The 24,518-nt window shown below is 42.4% G+C and overlaps 1 protein-coding gene across 2 annotated transcripts; it reads right to left on the minus strand.

Annotated features, from left to right (window-relative positions):
- Positions 1 to 3,237: 3,237 nt before the first annotated feature.
- On the minus strand, positions 3,238 to 24,486 carry LOC126651731 (cytochrome P450 4V2). Of its 2 annotated transcripts, XM_050337936.1 has the most exons (12): positions 24,265 to 24,486; positions 23,900 to 24,019; positions 16,911 to 17,023; positions 15,795 to 15,880; positions 14,077 to 14,267; positions 13,597 to 13,666; positions 12,363 to 12,489; positions 8,342 to 8,533; positions 6,566 to 6,668; positions 6,085 to 6,219; positions 5,745 to 5,924; positions 3,238 to 4,100 (listed from the first exon to the last, which is right to left on the minus strand). In XM_050337936.1, exons 1-12 carry the CDS (start codon positions 24,335 to 24,337, stop codon positions 3,925 to 3,927), a joined length of 1,566 nt encoding a protein of 521 aa, XP_050193893.1. In that variant the 5' UTR covers positions 24,338 to 24,486; the 3' UTR covers positions 3,238 to 3,924. The 2 variants fall into 2 exon arrangements, with proteins under 2 accessions (XP_050193893.1, XP_050193892.1); XM_050337935.1 differs by lacking the exons at positions 23,900 to 24,019; positions 24,265 to 24,486 and adding an exon at positions 19,287 to 19,568.
- Between the last annotated feature and the right edge of the window lie 32 nt (positions 24,487 to 24,518).

The raw sequence follows: 24,518 nt of genomic DNA on the forward strand, positions 1-24,518 counted from the left end.
CAGATGAACCTTAGGATTAAAGGGTGGGCTCAGTTCCGCGCACACTGTGTCTCACCTAAAAAATCCAATGCGCAGGCTGGAAGGTGGAAAGACCTTCCCCGGATCTTCGCTCGCGAAGACTGGCCATAAAAAAAAAAAAAAAAAAAAAAAAAACAAAACTGCTTTTAGTAAGAACAGTGGGGTAGAATTCTCCAAAGGCTCTTTGAGTCTTTTAGCTGCTGGAAGAGGAGGAGATAACATGTTAGATCACACATGGCAAAGTGATCTGTTTGCAGCAGTGTACTAAAATCTACATATGAGGTTTTGGCTTTTACAGCATGAGGATTAAATTCAGGGAGGCAAGTCTAGCAAGCACCATTAGTCCACCTCTTGCATGAGTCCAAATTTGGCAGCTTTCAGCAGTTTGTGTCAAGGTAGCTGGAAACTTCTAGTGCCTCTGAGGTACCTGCAGGAGCTCTCAAGCAGAACCTCCCAAGATGTTACACAGGGTTCATTGTCAGTGTTCTTCATAACAGCTATAAGCCATGAACCAGAAATACTCAAATGCTCCGTTTCTGCTATCCCAGTAGAAAGTTCAGTACCTTCAGTATTTTTTCCTCATATTTATTTTCTTAGCAGCCTCAGACTGCTCTAAAACCAAATTTCACAACAGAAGATGAGAGGTCACTGCCATTTCAGAGCAGCTTAGAACACAAAGATTACAGGATTAAATCAGTGCTTATCTTGCAAAGATACTATGTGCATCACTAAATAGGGATTTTCCACTTTGGCAACTCTGGGCCAGTACTTGAGCCCATGCACTTTTAATAATGAGTTTCTCATTACAGTTTTATCTAGTTTTTGTCTCAATTATTTTCTTGTTCACATCAGAGATCATAAAGAAATTATAATTTCCTTGAGATTTCTTTATATGAGAAGGGTATGGTACAAAAACAAAGTGCAAGAAAAATACTGGGTAGAATGGACAGAAGTAAAAAAATTATCTTATGGAAAGAATTGTTATAATTTGGTCCATCTTACAAACTGTTTCTACAAAATAGATCCCACAGGAGAAAAGGAAGTGATATTAGTTTTCACTTGTCTTGAAAGTCTTTAACTTAAGGACATAATTTAGGAAAACACGAGGTGCTCTCCAGGTTTGTATATATATGTATATATATGTGAGATATAAATGTTATGTAAAAATAGTATGGAATAAGGAATGGAAAATGTGATCATTTTAGTCTAGGCCTTCCTGGTAACCAGCTCGTAAACAAGGAAGTGGCCATGTACCCAGTATTCCATATAATTTTTAAGTAAACCAGGGTACAACTACATACCAAATGTCCTGAGAAAACATATCTTGAATACAAATCTTCTATACCTTGAAAGCTCACACTGCTGAGTAACCAAAAGCATGAAATAATTCCTTAACTTAGAGATCTCTCTGGAAAACACATGTCATTTGTATTCTGTGTATTAACATATGAAGGTAGTCTCAAAACTTATCTCATTACAAAAAAACCCAATGTTTACACTCAGATCTAGAAACTTAAGTTCTTGTTATTATATAGAAATGAAACTTATTTGAAAAATGAGGTTGAAGAATGCAGTTATATTACCACTGCTACATGACTTTTTTTTTCTTAAAGGCAAAATAAAGGTAGCAATTACAAACTTTTTGTCAAGATCTATGATTTCATTTATGTAAACTCAGCAGTTAAATACTTTCTTTTTATAAGATCCTCAGAAAACAGTAAAATCTAGGTTCATCAGAATGTAAAGAATTTGGCAGGTTCAAGGAAACCTCTAATTTACTTGGAAAACATAAAAAATATTTCCTCTTTATTATGATGTTCTACAAAGTACAGGAGTATCTCAGGTGCTAAACCAAGCAATGTTGTTAAAAGGGCACATGGAAACAGATGAAAAAATCTGTAAAGGCCAACAAAACCAGTCAAGACAGATTACTCCATTGTTACTTTGTACCACCTTAGTCATTAGACTGGGCCCATCCATATTAGCTGTATCAGCTCTGACCTCCAGCTTCTCATCCAGCTTCCCTCTGCAGGGTGTCCACAGCCCCAGAACAACCTAAACCCAACAGCACAACAACAACCCTCTCTGCCAACCACAGGGCAAGAGGAACAGCTGCATCAGCAGCTAAAGACAGAAGTGTGGTTATCAGCGGGTTCTCTTCTTTGTACAGCACCAGGCACCATGCTGGAGTAACACACACCAGCCAAAAGAAGTTCCAAAACACAAGTAAAGGGTAGATCAGCTAGAAGACCTGAGCTTGGCCTAGCACCAGCTTTTTCAGAGCTTGCAAAAATCATGGGGAGTGTCTTATCCAGCTGAGTGGCCTGTAACAGATTTTGGCCTGTTCTGAAGGTACAAACTCAGAAACTTTTCACAGGCGCGTCATTCCATTACCGTGATTCGTCTTTAACTTCAATTAGCAAAAAACTCTGTATGTTGCCTTCAGGGCCTGTGAGAGAGTGGAGGAAATGATTACTTCCTCAAAACAACTAAAAGGGGTTGTGTAGGGACTGCAAGGGGGAGCAGGGTAAATTCAGCCAAGAAGGGATGGTGCACTGCTCCATACCCCTCACCCCTCCAGATCTAGTCCAGCCCAGAATGGCTATTAGCCAGTGGCATGCTGAATGTCCCACCTAGGAGAAGAGAGACCAGGGCCAATAAAAGCAACTGCACAGGAATACACAGGGTTGCAAACCATTTGCATTTTATAGGAGCTGAGATCGCGCTGGAATTCAAGCAGTGATTAACAATCTTTCTCTCCTTTTCTTCTTCAGATTTCCTTGTCTTGAAATCTGGGTAACTCGGAATTTGGATGGGCTAGAGTTTGCTAAGTCAATGCTTTGTGAAATGCTTCACTTTGATTGAACGTTGCTTTAAGGAAATTTGCCAAGTACCCTTATCCTCTAAAGTTTGCCAGTAAAACTTTGTTGTTTAACCTCCTGAGAACACTATAGTGTTCTCCCTGTGCCTGCTTCAGGGAATTGCAGTACCTAAGCCCCCTTTAAGAAACTTGCCAAGGAAGCTCAGGGTTTCACAGGACACTAGAAGTTAAGAGCACACTGGCTCATTGCTTGAGCTTGGAGTAACACAGTAAAATCTGGTTGATTGATCACTCCAGAGGAACTGATGCTAAGAAATAATTATGCATGACTTAATTATGCATGATTACTTTACCTGCACACAGGCATGTAATGTCTACAGATGTAACTTCATTCCATATTGAGACACAATAGAAGTTTATTTGCAGAGTTTGTAATAATACAGTGGTTCTGTCATAGTGACATCCAGTGTGTAATTTGTACACTATCTACTTCGTGGTATGATTATACAGATTAATGTTTATACAGATTAATGTTTATGGTATACTTTGCTAAAAAATAATTCAGAGCACTCACTATTTAAGAACTACTGTAAATGTTTACAGAGGAGGAATAAAATTATCAGAGATTTTTGCTTCATCTTCACAGATACAGTCATTATCAAAAAAGGAAAAATACTGCCTGAGAGGAAGAATTATCACTTGTGCTTTTCCAAACCAAAGAAACCTGAAAACTATACAAATATTTGAGACTATCAGTTACCTGGCAAATTCTATGGCATGTAACCAGATCACTTCATCACAGGCATTGCTGTTGTTACTACCATAATTTAAGGTTTTGTGGCTCTGTTGCAACAGAATAGTTTCATCTGAGCAGATAAGGCACTAAAAGTTAATATTCAAAGATTACCATGAAGTTCACAAGTACTAGAAAAGTAGAGTAATTTAGGACTATTACAACATCTTTAATGAAATAGGAAAAAGCGGTTTTAACAAACTGCTGGACTGATATCAAAATATCTGATTTTAAAACATATTTCCACTTAAATAGCTTGAAAATTTTTGGAAGTAAACCCTTGAGATGGCTTTCATTCTGATCCAGCATTTGGTCTCCTCTTCAGCTTAATCCAGATGCCACTATTTGGACGAAGAATCAATTCTCCAGATATACGAAGCTCTTCCAGCTTCTGACATGACTCCACCCAAAAGCGCCGCAGGATGAGGGCTAGAATAGTTTTCTCCTCCATCTGTGCAAAGCGCTGGCCTACGAGTTACAGGGCAGGAAGAAAAGGTATTGTCAGGTTGCATCAATGGCTGCTGCACTTGCATGTTCACAAGGATACTCCCAGAAACACGACAGAGCAAGGACTGTGCATCTGCCTTGAGAACAGAACTAGCCTTAGGCCAAAATCGAGTTTATATGGATACTAACAAAACTAGCACTTTTCTCTGTATGAAAACTCTGGCCTTCCTGGGACAATCCACGGTGTGCCTTCCTTCCCACAGTACACAGAACTCAAACAGCAAAGTGGAAACAGTCAACACTTTATACTGAACTAATACAAAATACAGCCTTGTCATATCTCTTGGACGGACTAGGTAGGTGGAACAAATGGCACATCAGAGCAGAAGATGCAGTACAGGAACTGTGGAGAGAGAAAAATCTTATTGCTCCATATATGTGGAGAGGAGTAAAGGAGATATGACTGCAACGGAATGACACACAGACCTCCCTTCAATGATCATTAAACCTCACACACGCTGATGATCTAGTAGCACAGGCAGCAAAGTTCAATTTACACTTCAGAGAAAGGTGACAGAGGAAAGGGGGAACAGAGAAACATGAGGGAAATCAAATCAAGTGCCACAATCCAAGCAGTTCATACACACTAAACTGAAAAATGGGAACAGGACACAAACCCAGTGCTCAGAACTTTTTCTGTTCTCCCCTCTGTATAATATGCTTAGACAGACATCCACACACATGTACACAGTGATGCATTTCTGCAATGATATTCTGCACATATTCCTTCAGGAAACCTCAGGAACTAGCTAGACATGTTAGATTAGATCATATTTCTCTTTGAAATGTGGAAAGACCTAGTTTACTGTTCTTATGACAAGGACACACCTACCAATGAGACAAATCAAAACAAATCAACCCTACCCCCCAAAAAAAAGAAGAAACAAAACCAAAAAAAAAAAAAAAAAGAAGTTATATTTCCTATTCTTGTAAATGGCATGACATTTTCTGGATATTCCCCACCTGTAGTTAAAATCAATGCAGAGAACAGCCTTGTCACATGTTCTACAATATAAACAACAATGCCTCTATTCTGAGCAGAGATGAATGCCAAGTGTCTCAGTGGCATCAGGAGAACTAACAAATTCTGGGATGACAGTGAAAAGACCAAACCAACTACAGTGTCAGAAAAGAGGGAATAAATACATCCGTTAAAGACTGCATGTTTGGGACACCCAGCTCAGATCATGAGAGAGACAGAGTAGATGTTTCCAGAACAAAACAGGTGCAGGGCATTTGTCTTCTCTCATTCTGTCTTGCTAACACTGAGAATCAGAAATTTGGAAGCAATCCTGTCCTAACACAGGAGCCAAATAACATGCTGTCAGGCTGCACAGGCAGTGAGGAGGAAACACCAGCGTGATAGACACTGGTCTCTAGGAAGAAAGGAAACCCTTGGGAATAAACAAATGTGGCAGCTCAAGCACTAGGCTTGCAGGGCCAACAGTGCCCAGAACACAGGGGCTGGGTGGGGTGGGAGCAGGAAGGACAGTACACAATTAGCAGGCACATCAAGACTCAAATTTCTGATACGCTCATTGCTGTTTCAATTGCCACACCAAAAGCCAAACTGTTACATTACAAAAGTCTTCTTGAGATACCAACCAATGCAGTTCCTGGGACCAGCTGAGAAGGGCACGTAAGCATATGGATGCCTTCCCTTAGAATTTTCAGAGAAGAATCGTTCAGGCCTGAACTCCTCTGGGTCTGGGAAGACCTCCGGGTCTCTGTGCAGGGCATAAGTCAAAACAAGAACATTTGCGCCTTTTGGTATCTGATATCCTCCTAAAGAGAAAAGGGAATGGAAGAAGAAGGGTCAAAACAACAGCAAACAAGTGACTTTTTATACACAACAGCACAGTAAAAAATAAAACAACACTGCCATTTACTTGGGAAACATCTCCAATGCTAACAGGACAGAAAGTGGTAAACACAGCTTACTTACTAATACAGCAGTCCTCTCTCAAGGTACGGGCAAACATGGGAACTGACGGGAAGAGCCGAAGGGCTTCTTTCACAACACAGTCAAGGTATCGAAGCTGTTTCAAATCGTCTGTTGTAACAGGACGGTCAGTGTTGTCTGTCCAAAAACAAACAGGGGGATGAGCAAGATCAAAACTCCCCATTTCTGGCTAAACAAACTCAGCCTAGATCCCTCCAGGAATTCTCACCGTGCACCAAGACTACATACAAGAAGGTGTTACACATATATTGAACATGCATATCTTGCCCCAAAGACGTAAGGTCGGTTGTACTCCCCTACAGATTTCCCACACACGTCCCAATCACTTCTAGCTGCTGAAAGCTCCAAAAGGGCCAGAAGGCATGCTCCTAACTCCCCTTCTACATCTAAGCTTCTAACATCTCCACTCACAAATGCAGCAACTACCACCAAAGACCCAATGAAGGGGAGAATGGAAACTTACCAAACACCTCGTCCAATTCTTTGTGAACCTTCTTCTGAATTTCAGGATTATGTCCAAGCAAGTACAGGACCCAGTTCATAGCAGCTGCTGTTGTATCATGGCCCTAGAGGTCCAGATTTACCAAAACATTCACTTCAACTCTATTCCTGTGCACCAGTGGGTTTTGTAAATACTTAGGTGTGCAGATAATATGGAAAGTGACACTTATTAGTCCCATGACCATGAGAAAAACAAGAATCAAGAGTGAAACACTCTATTCAACATACTAATTATCAAGGTATAAGATGACGCACAATTCTGTCAGGTGCTGAAAACTGAACAAAGGAGAAAAGTATTGAAATAACTCAAGCAAAATCTCTCCTGATTCTCATAAGCTGTGTGAAGTATCAGTCTCTACACAATGAAACAGACATATATTCATTTTTTAGGTTACTGTCCAGTCAATAACATAACATCTGGGGGGTCAATGACTACTGCAGGAGAGATAAAATGGACATAACATGTAACCTTTACAAAACTACCTAAAAATGGCCTAATGAGACACACTACAGTAGTCAAAGGAGAAAATATTTCTTGGCTTCCTATGAAAAGGGGATCAACTACTAGTTCCCAGCACTTAGGAGGGAAAGGAGAAGAAAGGAAAGGGAAGAGGAAATGGGAACCAAAGTGAAAAAAAAAGAGAGGAGAAAGGGGAGAATAGAAAAGGGAAAAGTTGACCCAAAAAAGGATTTTGGTACTGAAAAAGTGCACCTGCAGTGAAGTTCAGGATGCTGAGGTAGTACAGAAATAGTAATAATGGGAAGAGAGCTTCCCTAGGTTACAATAGCAGTAATATGATTCTATGACATAAGCTCTTCTGAGAGAGAATTCAGGTCCACCTAATAGAAGTGTGTGGGAAACTTGTGAAAATCTTGTTTAGAACCTTTCATTAGATAGAGAACCAGACATGAAGGAGGGCCATGAAAATGATCAGAGGGTTCAGAGGGAATAGTTTTAAACTAAAAAGAGAAGATATTTAAATTAGATGTTAGGAAGAAATTCTTTACTCAGAGAGTAGTGAGGAACACATTGTCCAGAAAAGTTGTGAATGTCCTGTCTCTCAAGATGACCAAGGCCAGGTGGGATGGGGCTTTGGGCAACCTAATCTACTGGGTGACATCCTTGCCCATGGCAGGAGGGTTGGAACTAGATGACCTTTAAGGTCCCTTCCAACCATTTTGTGTAAGATTCTATGAGAAGACAATGCACTAATACACAGCTGATAACAGAACCAGGAGATTGCAGTCAACACGGCAAGGGACAAAATGTGAGGAGAGATGACAAAATGCAAGTCAAAACACTGAAACTATTCAGAGCTCTCCTCAGTGTTAATGAGGTTTGCAACATGAGCCAAGAGCCCACGGTCCAGGTCAGTCATTAAGCTTGTATTACTCACCTGCTTTCATGAGTAAAGCCTGCTCACATAGGCAGGGCCTACTACAAATGTACTGCCCAACATTTTCCAGGGCACATCAATGTTTCTATCCTACCTTTGTAGGGTAGAAAGACTGATATTTCCTCTTAGGCTTCCAGGGCTAAAATAACTCCATACTAAAAGCAACCTCCTGAATTAAGAGAAGAGTCACTACCCTCAAATTCTGAATCTCAGGTTCTGGTAAAAAAACATCCAAAAGAAACAAATAGAACCAACATCAACAACAAAACAAAACCAGAAAAATCAAACAAACAAACAAAAACCAAAACAAACAAACAAACAAAAAGGGGTTCCTTGTTTACCTCAAACATGAAAGTATCCACTTCCTCACGAATGTCCCTGTAGCTCAATTTGTTCCCTTCATCATCTGTTGCACTCAGCAGCATGTCTAGGAATGCTCTTCTCTTTTTGGATACACTTTCTTCACAGTTGCCATCATTACCATCTTTCTTTTGCTTGGTGTTTTCAAGTTCTGCAGCTTTTTCTGCAATGACCTGAGATTAGAACCATCACATCACATATGATGCATTCAGCACAAGCCCACAGTCTACATCATACAGTTTTGTCCAAACTTATCCAAACAATAACATCCATCTATAGCACTCCACATGAGCTAGTTAGCATAGCTATAAGCATTAAGTCATGAACTCTGGCTGACCTTTTGTGTTAGTAGGTGAAATATGACCAACACCTCTTGTCCCATGCAACAGAGTGAACCTTTGTGTGCTCAAGAAATAGACAGCCAAACCACACAAACAACTTGTTCATCATCAAGAAGTGAAAACATACCCAGAGTATCTGGAACCAGCCAATCATGAATGCCCAACAATGGCAGCAGCAAATCAAAAAAATCATCACAATGCGAACAGACTAACCACTAATAAGATCTTCTCTATCCTATACCGTAAACTAGGAAAATATCCAACCTGGAGGAACCCAGAAGACAGAAGAGAAGACAAGACCCTTCATCAACACTACACATTGCACTGCTGAACCACTAGATTAAAACTTCCCAAATTTTTTCAGTATGAGAGCAATGGTTGAAATTCCCTTTTCTAGGTCAAAGCCCCAATAACAGACAGATTTCTTGCTGTTACCACTGTTGTTGCAACAACAAAACAGAACCCTTCAATAAATTGTCATTGCTCTTAAAAACAAAATAATTAAAAAGAAAGGCTGTAGAGCATGCAAGTCTGTTCAGAGGAATGGCAGAAAAAAATACAGTTTTGTGCACACACGTTGCTTTCCTCACTGAACATGCCTGTATGTCACATTTTGAACCCTCTTTCACAGAATCACAGAATATGCTGAGTTGGAAAGGAGCCACAAGGATCACTGAGTCCCACGCCTGGTTCTGCACAGGACCATCCCCAAGAGTCACACCACGTGCCTGAGAGTATTGTCGAAACACTTCTTGAACTCTGTCAGGCCTGGTGCTCTGACCATTTTCCTGGGGAGGTTGTTCCAGTGCCCAACCACACTCTGGGTGAAGAACCTTTTTCTAATATCCAACCTAAACCTCCCCCTAGCACAACTTCAGACCATTCTCTTGACTCCTGTCACTGGTCACCACAAAGAAGGGAACAGTACTTGCCCCTCCTCTTCGCCTTGTGAGGAAGTTGTAGACTGAGATCTCCCCTCAGCCTCCTCTTCTTCAGGCTGAACAGACCAAGTGACCTCAGCCACTCCTCATACAGCTTCCCCTCAAGGCCCTTCACCATCTTCGTTGCCCTCCTTTGGATGCTCTCTAATAGCTTAATATCTTTCCTATATCGTGGTGCCCAAAACTGCACACAATATTCAAGGTGAGGCCTCACCAGAGTAGAGCAGAGCAGGACAACCCTCTCTCTCAACCAGTTGGTGATGCTTTGCCTGATGCCCCCCAGGACATGGTTGGCCCTCCCTGCCTGCCAGGGCACTGCTGACTCATATTCAACTTGCTGTCAAACAGGACCCCCAGGTTCCTTTTCAAGCTCTCATTGCCCAGTCTGTACCAATATCCAGGGTTGCCCTATCCCAGGTGTAGAATCCGTCACTTTCCCTTGTTGAACTTAATATGGTTGGTGATTGCCCAGTCCTCTAATTTGTCAAGGTGACAGGTCACTGGTCTGATGTTCATCCATTCACTATTACCCTATGTGCTCGATCTGTGAGCCAACTGCTCACCCACTACAAGATGGACATTTTGTCCAAAAGGATCCTGTGAGAGACAGTATTGAAAGCTTTACTGAAATCCAAAAAGATTACATCAACTGGCTTTCCTTGATCAACTAGGTGGGTTACCTTGTCATAAAAGGAAATCAGGTATGATAAGCAGGACTTTCCTCTCATGAAGCTGTGCTGGCTCAGTTCTTTCTGTTAGCACCTACACTAGGTGACTTTATTTTCAGCCCATGGCTTGGACAGGGGCACTCTGTGCTGGGTTAAGAACTGGCTGGAGGGCCGGGCCCAGAGAGTGCTGGTGAACGGGGCTGCATCCAGCTGGCAGCCGGTCACCAGTGGTGTCCCCCAGGGATCAGTGCTGGGCCCAGTCCTGTTTAATATCTTTATCGATGACCTAGATGAGGGGATTGAGTCCATCATCAGCAAATTTGCTGATGACACCAAGTTGGGAGGGAGTGTCAACCTACCAGAAGGCAGGAGGGCTCTGCAGAGGGACCTGGATAGACTGGAGAGATGGGCTGACTCCAATGGGATGAAGTTCAACAAGGCCAAGTGCCGGGTCATGCACTTTGGCCACAACAACCCCCTGCAGCGCTACAGGCTGGGGACAGAGTGGTTGGAGAGCAGCCAGGTGGAAAGGGACCTGGGAGTCTGGATTGACAGGAGGCTGAACATGAGCCAGCAGTGTGCCCAGGTGGCCAAGAAGGCCAATGGCATCCTGGCCTGCATCAAGAACAGTGTGGCCAGCAGGAGCAGGGAAGTGATCCTTCCCCTGTACTCTGCGTTGGTGAGGCCGCACCTTGAGTATTGTGTTCAGCTCTGGGCCCCTCAGTTCAGGAAGGATATTGAGGTGCTGGAGCGGGTCCAGAGAAGAGCAACCAGGCTGGTGAAGGGACTTGAGCACAAGTCCTATGAGGAGAGGCTGAGGGAGCTGGGATTGTTTAGTCTAGAGAAGAGAAGGCTTAGAGGTGACCTCATCACTCTCTTCAACTACCTGAAGGGAAGTTATAGCCAGGTGGGGGCTGGTCTCTTCTCCCAGGCAACCAACAACAGGACAAGGGGACATGGGCTCAAGCTCTGCCAGGGGAAGTTTAGGTTAGATGTTAGGAAGAAATTCTTTACAGAGAGGGTGATCAGGTATTGGAATGGCCTGCCCAGAGAGGTGGTGGATTCACCATCCCTGGAAGTTTTTAAAAAGAGATTGGACATGGCCCTTAGTGCCATGATATAGTAATTAGAGTTGGATCAGTGTATTATTTACTGTTTCTTTGTCATCTTCTAAGATTTGGTTTCTTATATTCAGTGCACCACCCCAGCACAGGAAGAGAGCAAGTGTTACCTTACGTCCTCTCATGTCTCACTGCTGCAACTCCCAATAAAAGGAAGCAAATCATGAAGTACTTAAAAATACAAAGTCAGTGTGGCTCATTATATGTAATCAAAGTTCAGAGATTGTCTCCTTTGTATGATACAATGATATCATACAGGCATAGGGAAAACAGCCTGAAAACATCCTCTAAATAGATCTGGAGGGCAAACATTGGCAAGAGTAGCATGGGAATTATTTGGTGAGTGAAAGGGCTGTTATTTCCAGTCTAACATGGTGAGAGAACCCTGTATTTTATGCCAAATCAGTGACGCATGCTTAATGGTTTCTGTGCCCAAGTGTCTTACTGCTTACTGCTGATGTAGAGACCTGCATCTGTTTGCTCATCTGAGCAGACCTGCTCTGAACAGGGGAAAATTGATTTAGCCTTCAGTTTCTGAGGGCTGGACCAAATGGCATCACTGTGCAGAGCCCTATGCTTACTGCTCAAAACTTGGCAGTGAGCTGTTGCAGGTGATTCAGATGCTTCTCCTTCTGGGGCAGATCAAGAGTTCAATGAAGTCCTGCTGTAAGTCCTGACATTCCCTTGGATTTGTATACTTGCTATTGTTTAAATTTGACAGAGCTCCAGAAAGGGAAGTCAGCTGTTGTCTTCTTTTCAGGGAATTCCTCAGCATCCCAATTGAGAAATAGCTCTTCTCTTAGTATACGCATATCAAGGAGGATGAACCTCAATCCCATTTGGAAGCTCTCTACTGAGTGCAAGACTTAGCTCAAACAACTGAAATTATCATTATAAATAACAAACAAACAAACAAACAAAATAATTATACCTTATCTGTAAAATTGTGAAGGATGTTGAGGTTCTTCTTGTGCTCTCTTCCTTCCTTGAACAGTACGTATAAAAAATCAGGCCAAAGCCAAGGGCTAAGCTGTCTCTGTTGGATTAGATCACTCATCCTAGGGTCAAAATACTTACATCATGTAACATTTACTGACAGAAAAATAAACTACAGCACACTTTCAAGAAACAAAAAAAGAGTTCTATGTACTCTAATGAAGTAGAACTTAACAGAACATGTGAGTTTAAACCCATTAATCTGAAAGGAAGGCTGTTCACATTTGTTTCCTGATCTTACACCATCTCAAAATTTCTGTTATCTGTCCCAGCATCACCATGTTTTATATCTTTAAACACTGATGTCTGAGAAGGAGAGCATATTCTCATTTAGTTGGAATTGTCTTGAAACAGATCTATTAAGTCATCAGTCCAGGCCCACATGACTTCAGTAAGGCACTGGCTATGTTGAAAAGACTACTCACGGCAGGCTTCCAAAATGTCTGCCCTGAGAACTCAAACAGTCATCTGACAGCATTACATTCCTACCTGATTGTCCAGATCCCATGTACACCAGACACCATATAAAAGAATTTAAAAAAAACAATATGAGACCTCAAGTACGCTTATGCTCAAACACACCTGGAGTACAATTCCAGATACCATATATGCCAGACAACATGTAAAAGTATTTAAAACAAAGAATATGAGATTTCAAGTATGCTCAAACAAACTGGAGTATATTTGGAAGGGCCGATTGTCATTGCTATGCAACTCTCACACATGCTTTGGCTGCAGAGACTTCGAGAAGTAATTACTACATTTAGGCCAACTTCAAGCACACTTGTGCTACAATTTGAGAAAGGCCAAGGAATTGATGAGAATCAAAGTCTACAAGTTCACCCCTTCTTTTGTAACGTACCTGTATCAACAAGCTCCATAGAAAGCTAGGAGTGAGATCATAGAATCATAGAATCATTTAGGTTGAAAGAGACCTTTTAGATCATTGAGTCCAACTGTTACCCTAGTGTTAACCAACTGCTGAACCATGACCCTAAGTGCTGTTATCTACATGTATTTCAAATACCTCCAGGGTATTTAATGACTCAGGGTTTGTCTGTTCCAGTGCTTTACATTCCTCCATCTCTGCCCCCCTGGCCTTCCCTCCTGACACCAGGAGCATCAAGTCCAGCTCAACTACACAGTAGCTAAGGAAAATGTCTGTTTACCTGTATATAGCAGAAACATAGTCAGAATTCTTATTCTTCTGCGCACCCACATTCTTGCCCATAGCTGTTTCTAGAAGGAGGAAAACATCAACATTTCGCATGTGCAAAGTGAAATGCAGAGTCTATGTACACAGTAAGTTACTACTGCTCCCAGCTACTGATTGTCACCACACCATCCCTTTGACAGGTGAATATACACACACCTTACCAGGTGATGAGCTTGCTTTGCTCAGCAATCTTGCTCCTCAACACAACCTCACTTCAGACTGCTATCTCTGTCCTGCCAATCCCACAAACTCACCTGCTCAGATGCACATAATAAACCCTAGGAGAAAGGATGGCCTTGGGAGGATAGAAATGCATTCACACAATATGCAGGAACATTCCTCTTCAATCACCTCCTCACACAAACTGGCACAGCTGTACTCATGAGCATCCCCATCATTTACAGTCCCACCACAATAACTGAAGAGGACTTACCACAGATGATATCAAGGGCACACAGAGTGATGTCCAGAAAGACATCAAATGGTTCCTTGTCAACATGCTTTTCAAGTTTCTTAACCAAAATACTCCCTTGTTCATTCATAACCTCTAGAAAATCATTCAATATTGCAAAGTGGAAAGTGGGAGTTATCATCTTCCTCCGCGACCGCCACTTGTCTCCAGTGCTGTAAAATTAATGGGATGAAGGAAAGGTTAAAAACTCCAAGTCAAAAATAAAAACCTCACCATCACAGGAAGTACACAGTAAGTACTGCAGCCTGGAAGAGGTGGACACTGTAGATGTCTCTTCAAGCTGTTCGTGGCACTCCACAGAAGGAGCAAATGGATATTTCTTGCTCCAGATCTCTCAGAAGCAGAAGTCACCATTTCTTTAGCTGCTCTCACCAAACAGAGATGCCAACAAGCCTCCAGGCAATACAGCCTTGTTGGCCAGTGCCAAGGCTCAGAGGGACCAAGCAGAAGCCATCTATAGGACAAAACAGCTACTCAGCATCAAGGCCTCAACCCACCACACTGTCTCCCTGAATCACTAGTCATGCTTGCCTTCATCTGCAGAGTGTGACATGAGGACTGCAGAGAACTAGAGCCTAGGGACATTGCCAAAATGACTGCCCCAAGGCCTGGCTTCCAAGTGTTCCCTTGGAGATGGGCAACCAGTTCCCTCACATCAGTGAACAAGCAGAGAGCCACAGAGAATGACAACAGCTTCCTGTGGGTTCTTGTTTGCTTTTTCTGAATCATATGTGCCACAGGCACACAGTTGGCACCTGTGCTTACAAGGCAAAACCGTCACACCACTAGTCCTGTTAACTTGCTATTGGGGCACTCCTCAGGCCAGCTTATCTGCTTGCTATCTACCAGTGCTGCCATTAATCAGTTAAGAATGGAACATTCTCCTCCATTAGGCTTTTGTAAGCACAAGGAAGTCAAAATACCTCTATAAGTCTATGGTACACAAAACAACCAGCAAGGAAGAAGACTAACAGTGAAAATGCCTGACACCCATGGACCTCAACTTTCTGCACTTTGTTACTGCTTCCTAACTGCCTTCTTCAGGGTCATGAACAAAATTCAAGATAGAAGGTATTCCTCATTCTCTCACATAAACTTGCACTTCCCACACCACATGATGGCAGCTGGCATTTACATCACCATGGTCCCATCATAAAGCACAAGGAGTTCACCTCTGAGGGCTCCAAGCAGCAAAGCCAGCAGTATTGAAAGTAAGTAGTGAATACTAACAGGGGGACCTTGACCTCCTTGCAAAAACTCAAAAGAGGCTCAAAGACACCAAAGCTATTGCACCCTCGTCTTGTTCTCACTCTTGAATATCTGCATCATCCAGACTAAACCTTCCTTTACCCTCCCAAGACTGGAGGACACCAAACCCTTACATCATTGCTCTTCCCTCTCTCCACTCCTGACTTATGTTCTTACCTAAGATCACTTCTTATGATCCTCCACTTAATGAAGGAAAGGAAGGGCAGAGTGCAGATACTCTCCAGTCCTACCCCAAAGCATCACCAACCTCAGGCGGATCCTACTGGTTTGCAGCATCTCCGGCTGAGATAAGCAGTGCACACAATCTCTCTGTTCAGAGATATACACAGCATTCCTGCCACCAAGACCTCTTCCTATTATATACCCTGCAAATTTCAAAAAGACAGGAATGCACTTGCGTTTCATTATACCTCGTCAGAAGTCCAGTGCCCAGCCATGGATGCAGGAAGTCGTACAGGTATGATTTTTCTATATGTTTTGAACTGTTCAGAATAACCTGTCAGAAAAATTAATGGAGAGGAAAAAAATATCAGTTGTTAGAAAGAGATATCTTCACTCTTTCTTCAATAAACACTCCAACAGAGAGAAAACTCTTGTCTTCTCAGTCATAAAGTAAATTATGCAGGTATCCCCAGAAATGCCAAGACAGTGGAAAGAATTCAAAGTTTATTTAGAAGGCCAAAGCACAAGAAACTGCACCTGACAGTGCTATTTAAGCATCTGACAGTGCTATTTAAGCACCAGGCCCCAGGGAGAAAAAGGCAAGTTCCTGCTCTCTACAGCCTTTTTATCCTCTCTCTGTCTTCCCTGCCTTCCCAAGACCTCTCTACATGACTGTTAGAGTTATCTCTCTCCAGCATAGCAGATTGAGAGAGAGAGAGAGAGAGAATACAGCTCTCTCTGCAACCCACTCTGGACTGCAGAAGGGAAGAAAAAATATCTAACCTTCTGCAGGCTTCCTAAGTGAAAATGAGTTTCTATCTTTCCCATTACAAATTCTTCTGAAAGCACAACTATTCCTACACCAGTTCAAGGATAATCACTGTCAGTACCAAAACTAATGACTCCATTTCATGGCACCACGAAAGACCCAGCAAGTTCAAATGCAGAAGTCAGTCAGAGACAAGCACTGAAATCTGTATTTCATAATGCTCCATCCCTTTTTCAGTATTCCCACCTTCCCTGATGTCTGCTTATCTGTTATGATCTTGGGAGCAGAAGTTTTCACACATGTGGGAAAAAAAAAAAGCTAAAGGAGATGCTTCTTTGATAAAACACATTGTGTTGGTGCTTTCATTTGCTGGCCATCTTCAATATCCCCCCACAACTCTCCCCCCTCCCCACCCAGACTAGGCTTTTTTACATTCTTTTGCTTTAAGCCTTTCTTTAGCACTGGGTCAGAGGACAATCCCAAGGAAAATCAGCCCAAGTCCTTTTTAACAAAAAGTACATTAAGATAATACAAACTAACAGAAGGAATACTGCTCTGCATGATAGTAGAACAGGTAGGAGACCAGCACACTCACCTCCACACTGTCAGGGTGATACAAAACCATGACAGGCAATGGTCCTATCCAAAGTTTGAACAATGGCCAACTCCTGAACTCTTCAGAATAAAATTTTAGTTGATTAAAAAAGCCTGGAATAAAAAGGTAGATTAGAACTTTTCAAAAAGGGGAGTTCATTAAATGAGACTTAAGAAAGACTTCTGTAATGAACTCTTTTACACCATATGCCCTGCAATTTTGGTTTTGCTGAAGCTTTATGACCAAGCAGCATATTTTGCACCTGTGGATTTTACAATTCAGATGTCCTAATCTCTAAGGGTATAGACTCATAGGATCATTTATGTCACAGAACACCTGAAAGATATCACTACTGTCCAGTTGCCAGTTGGACTTCACACTACTGAGCTCAGCAATTCAGCCAATCCTCCTCCCTACATTATTACACACTCATCCAGTCCTTATATTGCCAGTTTAGTTATACAGAAAGCATGAGAGAGAGCTGGATCTGTGAGCAAGGGAGGAGCAGTAAATGGTGTTTAATTTGATCCAAAGAGGTCTCTGATGCTATCTCATCACAGACAGCATTCAGGTTCATGCTGCAATACTAGATGTGGTGGCCACTATCAGGATATTCAAAGAATACTCTTTAGAAACCAGCTTAAATAATAAAAGATATCCTATCAAACCTCCGTAGAGCTGAAAATTCAAAGGCCCCCAATCAGAGGAAAAAAAAAAAAAGAAAAAAACAGTTTCCTAATTAAAGCCCAAATACAGCTTTCTCCAGTCTGAGTTCTAATGACACCTCATCTAACAGGCTTAAGAATGTCAGATTATTTTGCTATTTTTTAAAACATTTTTCCTAGCATTGCCATTATTAAAATATCATGTTTTCCAGCATTTGTCTACCAGTACCAATAAACCAAATTACTATCATATGAAAAGCCCTTTTTTCTTCTGCTATAAAACCTTACTGTTTTTTAAAAAAGCTATCTTTTTTCATTGTCATATTTTAAATTAAAAGTATTATAAACCACAAACTTCACTCATTTTTACATAAATAAACAAGAACAAAGACACTAACTTAACTAAAGCATGGAGGCTATGTGACTCCTGCTAAAAAATGAGATTAAACACTCCACAGAACACCAGAGTCTCCATCAAACTGCTTTCTAGAGATAGAAACAATGCTCTGTTTTTTTCTGGTTTTTAAAGAAAATTTAAAAAGAAGAGGAAAAAAAAAAAGAAAAAAAAAAAGATTCATCTCTCAGTTAGGGTTATATAAACATCCTGACTATGATCCTTCTACTGCTTCCTCAAAGCCAGTTTCCTGGAAAGCTGCTTGGCCTCATATCCACCAAAGACGTTTCATACCTGTATTTAGATATGGGGTTCAATGCAGAGGAAAGATATGACAGTGTACCCTTGTGAACAGAGGCACCATGTCTCAGCATGGGTCAGCACTGAGCAATTTGTGTTCCAGTGCTGTAATCGTCCTTGACTTCACCATGCTTGCATAGTCTCTCTTCTGGTAACATACCAGGCAGCACAGCCAGGAACACATGTGCATAGAGCAGAACCAGCATAAAGAGGCATCACAAAGACACACAAAAGCATCTGGACCACTGATAGCACAGCCAGCAATACCTTCACACCACAAACTCCTTAAGAAATATGCTCCTGTTAAAAAACAAGTACCAAATGGAAAGGGAACATCTAGCACATTAGTGCTCTCCCAAGTACCTGGCAAAAAAGAAGGCCCCATTAATGAGTGTAAAAACAGAAAGATTTGTTTTTCAGGGATGTACTGTAAATACTCATCAAGTTCTTTTGCATCTAACACATGTAAGTCACAGTTCATTCTGAAAGTGACCCAGTAACTCAACGTGGTAAAGTTCCTTGCACATGCTCATTTCTGGAAAGAGAATTGTTTAAAGTTTTGTTGGATCACAGCTAACAGTCATGAGAACACAGTGTTCCACTTTGTGAAATCGCACTTCCTGCAAGAGCACTCAGCATGCCTCCCTGTTGGAAAAACACATTTCACAGCACTCATCCTCCACCCTACCAACACATGCAACCATCTGAGTCCAGCATCAGCATCTGGAAGCTGCTGTCAGATTGAATTTTCAGTTAATCTCTGGCTGATAATAATGCTACATTTATGCAGTTCCTCTGCTTTCCCCTTCACTGCCTACTCCTCACACAGTTCCCCTCTGCAGATTGCCCACAGCGCCAAAGAGAACTAAAGGCATCAGCACACCTTTGATCTCCCATTCCCCTTCCCCAGCCAGCCACAGCTCAAACACACAAGCACCTCACCAGCACTGGCTTCTCCAGCAAGCCCGACACAGTGCAGGGACCTCACAGCCGGGCTACAGTGTGAGTTGGCCTTACCTTCTCCCTCCCGCTCTAAGAGTAGAGCATTTCCCAGGACAGGATAGCAGGGGCTGACACCCGGGACTGACTTCAACATCCACCATTGCCTCAAGTAACTCATCAGGAAGGGCAGGGAGCATAAAACCACAACTGTCAACAACAGAGTGATGACCCCAGCCCCCAAGGGCAGCAGCTGGAATCTCTCCATGGATCCTTGCACGACCTCCATCATCACCTCTCAGCCTCCTGGTGTGAGCCTTGATCCCGGCTGCGGAACTGGCTACCCGGCAGTGCCGCTGCACCAAGCTGAATGTGCGGGGAATCTGGCCAGGAGAACAGGAGGCGGAGCCTGTGGTCACAAAGACCACAGGCGCAGCTGCTTGCCAGGAAAATAAACAGATTTAAAAAAACATGCACATGGAGAGGCTGCCTGCAAGCATTTCCTAATGGCAGAGAAGCTAGAGGGAACAGTGCTCTCTCCCTGCTCTCACTTCACTCCTCTGACTCAAGTGAAAAGTGAGAAAGTTCTTTGCAGGCCCATGCAATACCTCAGTAGGAAAAGACATAAAGCACTGTCAAGAGAAAAAACACATTTTTGCTGATTTGGGAAGGATGGATTTTCTCAGGATCATCTTTCTGCATCTGTTTTCAGGTGCTCAGAGAACACTATTTTGCCATACAGAACTGAACTAATAATAAATAATGGCCAGTCTTCGCGAGCGAAGATCCGGGGAAGGTCTTTACACCTTCCAGCCTGCGCATTGGAATTTTTTTTTTTTTTAGGTGAGACACAGTGTGCGCGGAACTGAGCCCACCCTTTAATCCTAAGGTTCATCTGCCAGGGCCAAGCGAGCTTGGACGGTGGCAGCGAGGTCCTCAGGACGTAGGTGGGTTGCCTTTAAGGGCTAACGAGCTCCACCTGCCCGGGGAGTGTCCCTGACCGGGAATCGAACCCAGGTTCGGCAGTGACAGCGCCGTGCCCTTACCACTAGACCACCAGGGGCTCCCACAGAACTGAACTGGTCCACTGATGTCCAACACAATGACTGAAGAGTGAGATGGAAAGTACTTTTAAGTTTCAGTTTGGTTGATGGTTTCAGGGAGTTACCCAAACCAGAGCCCATACAGACCCATGATCAAGAGCAGCACTGCAAAGTACACTGATGCCTCTAAGCTCAAATGGCCTTTACTGATCTCACTGTTGAATGCTCAGGCACAGGGTAAAGGGTGCCAGTAACACAACTGACAGCACCAGCAGCTGTGCCACAACTTGCAAAGTGCTTGCGTAGATGCGGTACCACATCCACCATATACACTGCTGCCCTTCCTGCCTCAGGAGGACCCAGAGTCTCTTCTCACTGCTGCAAGGCTACTGAGCATCTGTTCCTCAAAGTAAGTGCTCAGAAACTTTGTGGTCAAACACAGAACTTTGGTAAAGAGACAGCATAGCGCTCAGCCAATTCACAAAACTTCACCCTCTGAAAACAGCACAAAAGCTACTTATAGCCACAGTCACACTCAGCCTGTTTGCTTTGTGTCAAAAATGATTGCACTCACTGCATCAGCATTTTTACTAAATAAACAAACAGCATAAACATAACAACTAAGACAAAAAACACAAACAGAAGGCTCAGAATATCAGAAGTTAAGTAAGATTTTCATGACCCTTGGCAGCAGAGAGGATTAAATTTTGGTACTTTGTTCCTGTAATCTCCCAGAAAAACTTTATCTTAAATGCTGACTATTGTATCTTTATGCACAGTAAACAGCTGGAAACGAACTTTGCTACTCTTGCTGTTGTTTGTAATGGTTTGTGACAGAAAGCAGCAGATACATACCCTGTCTTGCCAACACACAAGGCAAGCTACACAGCCATCAGTTCTCCCTTTTGTCCAGGTGACATCCTAGGAAGGAAGTCAGCATGCAGGATGAAGAGGCTCACTTTTTGTCTTTTTAATATGGAGATCAGCTCAGTAATTATGCTCTCATCTTTAGAAAAAACCTTGCAGTTTGTTGCCTTCATGGGGCTGATAGTTAGATGAAGTGGCTAATTGTGATTCTGAGTCAAAAATCTGTGTTTCTAACTCTTGATAACTACTTCTGCAGGGAAAAAAAGAAAAAAAGGAGAAACAGTGAAACAGCAGGGAGAAGGTGAAAAGCCACAGGGAAAGCAGTAGGGAACAGAGCAGAACAAACATTGCAAAATCGTGCCAGCAGCTGGCAATGGTGATGCTGCTAACAAAAGGCAACAGCAACACTGGAATGAGATGTAAAAGGAAAAAGAAATGAGAGTTTTGGCATCTTTGAGGCCTAATTATGTCACTGAGACTTGCAAACCTTGGAGGAAGTTCCATAGGAGAGGAGTTTCAGAGAGCTATTTGCTCAGTGTTGGATTTCTGTGAGCATTCCACTGGTTAGTGAATCTTTGCTTTCATAAATGCACATAGAAGTGCAAACCTGCTTTTATTCAGCCTCTTACTTAAGTGGAAGCTTATCTGCCCATGCTGACAAAAGGTATGCAGCTGTGTAAGCCCAGAGGCACAAATGACAACACAGGCTTCTGCTGGTCCCCAGAACGCAGCCTGGATTCTTCAATAAAGAAAGCAATAAAATCATCATTAACAACAAGTAAAACAAAAACCCAAAGAAAAGCAAAGCTAAAATGAATCTGATACAACAGAAGGAAAAAAGTACACAACTCATTCTGAAAAACTGTTTTTTTCTTAAGGAAGGTTTTTCTTAATAAGAGCTTCTCTCTTTCTCAACATACACCATCACAACATGATTAATGATCGTGTAGAAAGTTATTCTAAAAAATCCAGGCTGTTTGTAGCCCCCAAGAGTCATCATCTACACAAAAACAAACAAAAACAAACAAACAAAACAAAACAAACAAACAAAAAAACCCAACACACCAAGTCTCCATTTCAAAATATATTATTAGTGTTGGACAACTCAGAGATCTCCCCCAGTCCTCAGAGAAGCATTTTAGGGCCTGATGCTACAGTTCATGTCACTGTAGCCCAAAAATCTACAGCTTCAAATCCTTCTGAGGATCCTTTCTCACAGAAGTAGAGGAGACGAACAGCATTAGAGGCAGAGACCACAGCTATGTTTTTCGAAGACAGATTAATTGCTGCAATGCCCACCTCCATCAGGCATAGCTTGCTTGGTTTCTGCAACCTGGTGTTCACTGTACTGCAACAACTGCTCTTTTCTGTAGCCATCATTCTGGGATCCTTAGCTTGAAATATTTTGCATGAATGAATAATCCCCAACAGAATACAGAAGTCTGACTCCTCTCTAAGAAACCAAAATCTTCCCTATGACGTGTGTTACAACAAAGCAGACCACCACTTGCCCCCCCAAGCCTACTGTTGTAAAGCAATTCTGATAAGGTATCAATTATGTTGTCATAAATAATAGACAATAATGCTAAGTAGCTACCAAAGTACCACACCTATATTTATGCATCAGTGTGCCAAGTTGGATGATCACAACTCATGCACGGTCACAAGTGGAGATTCTGCCCACTCTTCTGTTGTTTGTCTAGATCCTACAGGGCCTCCTCCTTCCTAAACTCCAGTAAGTTTAAACAAAGCATTTAGCAGCATGCTACACATTACATGAATAAAGCTAGAGGTCATGGAGAATGAATAAATGGGACAGCTTAAGATCGTAAAAAACTTGTGATGTGGGTCAAAGAAACACATGGCACTAAAAATCTGCTACCTGCATTCCTGCAATATGAAAGATTTGGTGTCCACATTTGCTCTAGGAAATTTCTTGTCCACATTTAATGTGCCTGCCTATAACACAGTCATGGTTGTACAGCCTGGTACTAAGATAAGGTAAGTTAGCCTTGTCCAGCAGTCAGACACCCACCCATTCACTCCCCACCCTCAAAAGGAAGCAAATGCTTATGGGTCAAGATAAAGACTGGAAGATTGCTTATTAGTTACCATCATGAGCAAAACAGAGACAACTTGGTGAATTTTATTTAATTTATAGACAATTAAAAATACAGACTTAGGAAGTTAGAAACAAAGACAAAAATTCCTCTCTGCTGCTCCCTCCTCACCCTTTTCTCCTGCTCCAGCATAGGTGTCCTCCATGGGCTGCAGCTCTTGTGGATAAACCTGCTCCAGCATGCTCCACAGGCTGCTAGGGAATCATTGCTCTGGTGTCTGAAGTACTTCCTCCTCCTCCTTCACTGACCTTGGTGTTTGTACTGCTGTTTTACTCTCTTTCCCCTCCCCATCTTCCTCTGTCTATTCAGCATTTTTTTGTACACTTTTATAAATACATTTTCACAGAGATGCCACTGGTTTGGCTGCTGGGCTCAGCTGTGTCCTGCAGCAGCTCCATCACAGAGCCAGCAGATCTGTGTGTTCTCAGGTCTTTTCTCACAGAGGCCATGTGAACAGCAGTCCCGCTGCTGACACCTTGACACGTACACTCAGCTGAAAAGCCTACCATAAAACCATTGCAAGACTGAAGGGGAAAATGGGGGTGAAAATTCCTCCACATCACCCCCTACTGAGACCAGAAATGTCAGTTCAAAGCGATGGATGCATGCAAACTATCAACAACATCAAATATTTGTAAAGCATACAGGTGCTCATCCTTACAATTTTCAGGGAAGAATTGCTCAGGTCTGAACTCCTCCAGGTCAGGGAAGATCCTGGAGTTTCTGTGTATGGCATAAGTTATGATCTGAATATTTGTGCCATTCAGTACTTGACATCCTCCTAAGGAAAAAAGGAAAACGGAGAAGTTTCAAAATGATAGCAAATTAGTGACTATCTGTAACTGCTTCACTGTAAAAAAGAGAAAACCCCTACCCTTTACTCGGTAAACTTTCTCAGTACTCTCTCCTGCACCTTCTAGCACCCATCCCAACCACTTCTATCTACTTAAAGCATCTTGAATGGTCACATGTCACATTTCTACTTCCATTTCTTCAATCTTGATAAAAGAGGAATGGAAAACTTACCAAACATCTCATCCAGTTCTCTTTGAACCTTCTTTTGGGCTTCAGGATTACGTCCAAGTAAGTGCAAAGGCATTGCAAGGGTGTGCAGAGCTGCAGTTAGAAAAGCAAAAGCTCAGCTCAAATTGAAACTAGTCAGAGATGTCGAAAACTAGAAGAACAGAATCTTCAGATACTATCATGGCTTAGCCCCAGCACACAGTTAAGTCCCATGCAGACAACCCCCGTCAGTGGGATGGAGAGGAGTATCACGACAA

The sequence above is a fragment of the Myiozetetes cayanensis genome, unplaced genomic scaffold (assembly GCF_022539395.1).
Source record: "Myiozetetes cayanensis isolate MyiCay16 unplaced genomic scaffold, myiCay2020 scf7, whole genome shotgun sequence".
Taxonomy (NCBI): domain Eukaryota; kingdom Metazoa; phylum Chordata; class Aves; order Passeriformes; family Tyrannidae; genus Myiozetetes; species Myiozetetes cayanensis.